General features: G+C 45.6%; 1 protein-coding gene across 1 annotated transcript in view; it reads left to right on the forward strand.

The window, feature by feature from the left end:
- The window catches only part of PAPPA (pappalysin 1), a 191,787-nt gene extending 184,892 nt beyond the window's left edge, over positions 1–6,895 (forward strand). Inside the window, exon 21 of the mRNA XM_023531045.1 lies at positions 3,010–6,895. Within this exon, the coding sequence (XP_023386813.1) occupies positions 3,010–3,117 (108 nt within the window). The 3' untranslated portion in view covers positions 3,118–6,895. The remainder of the gene's footprint in view (positions 1–3,009) is intronic.
- Positions 6,896–6,911: the final 16 nt, after the last annotated feature.

Consider the following 6,911-nt stretch of genomic DNA (forward strand, 5'->3'; position numbering starts at 1 on the left):
ACAAAGTCACCTAACAAGTGAGTACAAGAGCAGAGGCTCCCTGATCTGTATTCTGCCTGTATATTCATGTATTCATTTGTCCATCCATTCATGGGTTCGTCGAACACGTGTTCTGTGGTATGTGAAGACTCAGTTCAACAACAGACATGGTCCCTGCCCAGGCTGGGCTGGCGTACGAGTGCTGAAGTGATTTAGTACAAGGAGGGCGTAGAAATCGAACGCTGTGATATGGGACGAAGGTGACCGTGTCACTGGTCAGGCCGATGAGGGAGCAGGTGGTACTTGAGATAAGACCTGAAGACCAAAGAGGGGTGAGCCAGGAAAGAGCAGCGGGGTGGAAGGACGTTAATGGCTAAGGACTGAAAAGGAGGAAAGCGCTTGAAGTACTTGAGGAATCAATAAAGAAATAAGCTACAAGAGTGAGGGGAAGAATCCGAGTGAGGTCCGAGAAGGATGCAGAGATCAGATCCTGCAAAGATCTCTCGGTAAGGACTTTAGGTCTTGTTTTAAGACATAGAATCTGTTGAATTTTTGCAGCAGGAAGCATGAGAGATACATCAGATGTGAAACTGTCCCTAGTGGGTCACAGAGCCCAATGGCAAAGAGTTACAGAATTGTGCACAGGACATTAGAGGTAACTGGATCCTTATAATGGTAGAAGGTGGGCAAGGGTAGGAGAAGGGGACAGGTAAAGGTTGGGTGAGTTGAGGACAGAGAGGCTGTCCATGTCTGCAAGGTGGGAGGGAGGGGACAACAGGCAGAAAAGGTGTCGCAGATGGTGAAATACGAGCTGGTGGGAAATTCGAGTCAGCACATGTGTGTTCAGCATTAGGCATCTCCTGAGTGTTAGGCCATGTGCTGGGGCTTTTGCATCTTTCTTCTTCTTTGAACCTCACAACCATATGAAATATGGTATTTTTTAAATCACTCCTTTATAAAGATAGAGACTCAGGGTTATGGCAACGAAAAGATTTTTCCCGAAATCGTACAAGTGTGAGGCAACTGAGGACACCAACCCAGGCCTTGGACTCTCCCCACTCAGCCTCAGTTGTTAGATGTAGACTTGGCTCTGCCCTCAGTTTCCCCACTTGGACTTGAGGGTTTCCTCCATATCTTTTCCAGTTCTAACATGCTGTGCTGCTCTTAGAGGTGAAGAAGTTATAGAAGAATATTCTAGATTAGAAGGCGCAGCCTCCACAAAGGCATGGAGGCTGGAAAGAAAATGTCCTAAACAGGGACCAGCAAGTAATTGTAAGCAGAAAGACAAGCACTGCAAGGAAGACGCAGTGGCGAGATGTTTACCCGGCACTGAGCTCCGACGCATTTCAATTGAAACGAGAAACAAAGAGATGCGCTAGCTATGAGGGCAATGGAAGAATCGCAGAGAAAGAGAAAGGCGCATGCATGCATTCATTCATTCATTTTCCATGGCTTGGGCCTTGGAAAATAAGAATGAACAAGGCCGACATATACATGGTTGGGCTCTGAGCATATGTCTGGCACTGTGTGCTAGGTGTTTTCTTCACTTGGTTCCTGTATCCCTCATCACAACCCCAGGGAGGTCTATGCTTCCACTATTCCCATTTAATGAATGAGTTAACTAAGGCTCAGAGAAAATGTCACATGCTCCAGGTCACACCTCAATTAGGTGACAGAGCTGCTGGGGCTTTTACTTCAATCTTCTTGTTCATTCCTACATTATAAATTGTTGCCAAGTTGCAGGATGGGGAGAGAGATTGGGAGGGAGGGAGGAAAAAGAGGCAGAGAAAAAAAAGTTAGATATAGAGAATGAGTCCACAAGCCAGAGAGACAAAAATGCTCTGTGAGGCTCTGTGAGCACTTGGCGACTCTGCAGAAGCAGGAGGCAAATGAGGTCATTAAATCCATCTGCGCAGATGGGGACCCTCTAGGGGAGGTTATATGCAAATGCCATGATGCAATGAGGTGAAATCTGCTTGCGTGAGCCCAGGCTGGGCTCAGGCAGGCGCTGCTCCCTGTGCTCTGGAGAGACAGGTCATCCGCTGCGTGGGGAAGACCCTCGTGCTGCGAGGCTCTTTTCTCTCCGTTTCTAGAAAGGAAAGCTGACCCAAGGTCATAGAGCACGTGAAGGGACGGAGCAAGAACTGAATCTTAGGCCTCTCGCTTTCTCTTTGTTTTGAATTTTAAAAACTTTTAATTTTTATTTCTTAATTTCCCCAGTTTTTGTAATGTGCACATATAGCAGATCATCATATTGTACGCCTCTTTTTCTTATGCTAAAATCTGTTTCCTAGCTCCTTGGACCATATTTTATGCAAAATCTCTGTACAAAATGATCTCTACCAGGAGGATGTCAGGTCCCCCGGAAGGTGGTCTGAGCTTACTGAGACACGCCGTTGTTGTTTTCATCATTGGCTCCCCAAACCAAAATGACCAATAGTGTCTTTCTTAAAAGAGACACACCCTTTATGCCCCCCGATCACTATGACAGTCCTGTAAGTTCAATATTCCTTTGCACAATTGTATGAACCGACTCTGGTATGAAACATTATGGTTTTTCTCCCATGATTTCCTCAGCTCTCAGAGTTTACAGTGCGAGGTGGGTCTTAATATGCCAGTTCTACAGCTACGAACCTGAGGCTCCGAGGAGGTAGCCTGTCCTACTTTAAATACTAGATTCGTCACATATTACTTTGGGCAAATGCGTGCCCCTATCTGAGCCTCAAATTCCCCATCTGTAAAATGGTAATCATTTTAGTATCTATCGTGCAGACTTGTCAAAGCGTTCAGTGTTTTTCTACTTGGAAAGTGTTTAACACATTGCCTGACATAAATACCACCCCAAATGGAAGCTGCTATGATAATGACCATGTGAGCTTGATAAAAATTGTCATAGGGCTGGGAGGAGCCATGGCTTGAACTTGAATCTGCTCTCCCCACAATGCATTGATTGTCCCCTGTCCTGCACTGCCTTTCTGAAAGTCAGTGCTTCAGATGTAACACCTGATTCACTTCTCTTTTTCTCTGCAGGTCACTCCCTTCCCTATGTCCTGTGACCTACAAGGGGACTGTGCTTGTCGGGACCCCCAGGCCCAAGAACACAGCCGGAAAGACTTCCGGGGATACAGCCATGGCTAAGGAAGGACAAAGGGTTGTCAAAGAATTCCCAGCGCCAGGACCCGCATCCCTTTGGTATTGATTTCACAGTCAGCTGCTCAATGGAATGGCCTCCCCACACCAGGGATCCTTAGCACCCAACCGGTCTGCCTTTAATTTTACCCAGGAAGGACTCACTGTGGGGATGCATGAACCAAGTCTCGCCATGTTGAATGATGGAATGGAATTTCATCCCTGAGTCTTAGATGGATCACATATATACAGCGTGTAGCCCCAGAGCCTCCTAAGATTCTAACCATTTGTCACACGGCCACAGCAAGAAACATGTTTTGTATGTAGGAGTGTGCACGTCTGTGGTTAGTACACATGCATGCATACGCACCCATACAAACATCTGTGTGAGGGCAGTTTCGGAGACTGAGCAGAGAGAGATTGGAACAAAGCAAATCTTTCCTTTCCCAAGCTCCTAGCCAACACTGTCCTTAGGAGAAAGAGTTGCAGAAACTGCTAAGGCCAAGTGTTGCAATGCCAAGACAGCTCACACCCCAAGGCTTGGAATATGTAGGGCATGCACAATGATGTGGTCCTTTGGGATTAGAAGTGAGATGGTCTCTGATTACCTACCTTCTAGGGAAGAAGGACCCAGGAAGAGGTAAAGAATCCAAGGCTTACAAAGCTCCCCAATTTTTCCGCTGCCATGGGGGATTTATCCCAACTCCAGGGTTCGAGGCCAAGCTGGAAATGGCTTAGGATTGCAATGTCAAGGTATTATAACAGCCCCCTGCTTGAGGCTTGAGGCCATAATATCCATCCCTCCATAACCTACCCATTCCCCAAATCTTGCCTTGGGACCACATTTGCTGCTATGTTTCCTGCTGCTCTATCCTATACATTGAGTACCCTAAGATGGTAGGACTAGGTTAAGAAAAACCCCACACAACCAAACATTCTGCCTTAAAAGTGACCCACATTTTCCCACAGCTCCTCGCTTCCTCGCCCATCTGCAAGAGAAAAACCCTCATTGGTCCACATGGTGAGAAGTTAAGTCCCCCATGGTTGGGCTTCTCATCCTGAAAGGAAACTGAGGGACTTAAGATGCTAGAACCCTCGCTGAGAGTCCAGAATGTCTAAGCCAGTGTTAGATTTTATAATCAAGTGGAACAGTGTTAAAAGTTCTATGATGTTGGGGCTATCCAGAGACTGTTAGAATTGTAGGAACTCCTGAGTTACTATTTAACCAAGGCTTCCTGTCCCTCCAAGCTAGAGCAGGCTCTGGTCCTAAAGACCTCACTTGAGTATGACCGATCTAGACTGTGTTCCAGATGCCATCAGAGGAAAGCCCCAGAGTTTACAGCCTCAGGCCCCAACAACCCAACACGATCATACTTCCACAGTCTTCCCTCTGCCAGTACTCCTGTGGTTGGGTAACCTTTCCCTCTCTCCCTAGTTCAGCCTCCAAAAGTTAAGAGTAAATGAGTCAAACACACGTGGGAGCCTCCACCTCTTTGGGGTCCTCCTCTTTGCCTCTTTTCAGCCAGTTACCTGTCCACTCCTTTTGATCAATATGGGTAGAGATTAATATAGAACGAGGTGGAGAGAATGGTTAAGTTTGACATAATTTCTGAGACTGGCACTGAGAGAGTGAGGCGACGGGAGGGTCTAAACTCGATGAGTCACATAAAGGTTGCTATAAATCAAGTCATCGAAAGCCTAGAGAAGACAAACAATGGAAACAAAGTCAAGCACAGGAACAGGAAGTACCGAGCATGTGTGCTGGCCCTCCTCATCCCTGCATCTGAGGCAGGCGTTGTTGATAAGTTATAGCTCCTTTTCCCATGGGGACCAAACATAACTTCAGAAAGCTTCTTCCCATGTCACTCCCAGCAGCAATTACCAGCTGATCAGAAACACTTGAGAAGACATTTATTGGCCATCTGTGGTCTGTTATATTAAAAAACATATCAAGGTGCTTTTCGCACAGGTGCCCACAGCTAAGGATTCAGTGCTTAGATAGTTTTGTGTGGCTTGTACTATATTATAAACTCTGAGACTGAGTTCCACAATGGAGAGGCTGCCATCATCAACAAGGCCAGGATCAAATCCTTTATGTTTCCTCCTTAAAAACTCGTATCTCATTTATATTCAGGATTTTTTTTTTCTATAATTACCAGGGCCAATCGGTAGCAAAATTATTATAATAGAAGAATCGATCCCATTTTGTATCTCCAGTATCTTAAAACTCTTGCCACGCTTAAAACCTCTCTCTTGCACTAGCTGAGTTGTCATCCTGTGTGGTGGTAGGAGACCCAAACTAAGAAAGGTAATGAGTCAGCCCTCCAAGTTCCGGTGTTACACCAATAAGTAGTGTGAAAAGCCTTGGAGACCCAAAGACAACATTGCTAATGGCAGAGTTGCAGGAACCACAGAAGAATCTCACCAGCTTCCCCTAAATCGACCTTGTCCTCTTTCTTCCTTCACTCTCACCCTTGTTTATTGCCACACTCTCCAGCTGAGCAAAGTTTCCTGGAGGCTGATTTCTGTCTATCTTCAGCGTCACAGATTGAGTTGATCCCTTCTGAGCAAAGATCCAGCCAGTCCCTTCACTGTCATTCAAACCTGTTACAAATTCACAGTTCCCCAGGCTATGGGGCAAGAGAGGCTACCTGATTGATAGCTAGCCTCGTGCCCACTCAGAAGGTGCGATTAATAGGCGCTTCCCAAACCTTAGTGGAGAGGGTCCACTCTATTTGTGCAACGCACCGATACCCAGCTTCATTTTCTTTCTGGGAATAAACTCATTGTCTCATCCCTTCGATCATCTCCTGTCCGGGACAATGGAGTGCTCACAAGAAGGCAGGCGTGAAGCACTATTGTCTGTCAGCAGCTGAGGGGCCCTGAAGCACTTGGGTAGGGCGGGGGGCAGAGTTCTGGGTCTGTAGAAGTATCAGCCTGTTAGCAGCAAGAAAGAAGAGACGAGATAGACATTCCTCTGAGCCCTCCCTTGGGAAGCCTTTTCAAGCCACAACCTACCTGCCTGTCCAGAGGACTTGTATTACCCACCCACTCACCTAGGCCCCCAGATTCTGTGCCAACCACCTATTAAGGGAAGACAGACCTTGAGAAGTCCATTCTGGTGTCTGAATTGGGTGGAAGGGAGTGATTGATGGTCATAAACAGTAGGACAGCGGTGCTACTCCTGCCTGCAGCGTGTTGAGTCACTGCCTAGACAGTTCTCTTGGCCGATGCTTAAATGCTATTCGTTGAAAATAATTCTTAGAGACAGATTTCAGCTACCTCCCTTCCAGGTTTGATTTAACTTGGTCGTAACTGTCGATTTGTAATAGGTCTTACCTGTGTTAGACAGAAAGAAAGAAGAGAAGAAAAGAAAGGGAAAGAAAGGAAAGTAAGGAAGAAAAGAAACCATACACTTAACAGTTTTGAGGTTTTATGTTTTTGTTTTGTTTTGTTTTGTTTTTGGAATTACTTCAAGTGAGAAAATAAAAAAGAGGAAATTGATGGTGACAAAACTGTACAGATAGAAATTCATAGAAGACAAGGAAATGAAAAGGAAACAAAATGCATGATTAAAAATAAGAATTTTTTTTTTTGAAAAACCTATTTTTGTGCTTCCTAAAGGAAACTTTTTCTACAGACTGAGTAGGTAGACACAAGCATAAAGATTTCCTAGCAGGAGACATAGAGTGGGATTTTATAACGCTATTATTTTCTGTACTTTGTGGTAGGTCCAGGAAATAAGGCATCTTCCCCCTTGATATGTAGTTGTTGTTGGGGGAGCATTTTGTCTACTTGTTTGG

Source organism: Pteropus vampyrus, unplaced genomic scaffold (genome assembly GCF_000151845.1).
Source record: "Pteropus vampyrus isolate Shadow unplaced genomic scaffold, Pvam_2.0 Scaffold61, whole genome shotgun sequence".
In the NCBI taxonomy this organism is placed as follows: domain Eukaryota; kingdom Metazoa; phylum Chordata; class Mammalia; order Chiroptera; family Pteropodidae; genus Pteropus; species Pteropus vampyrus.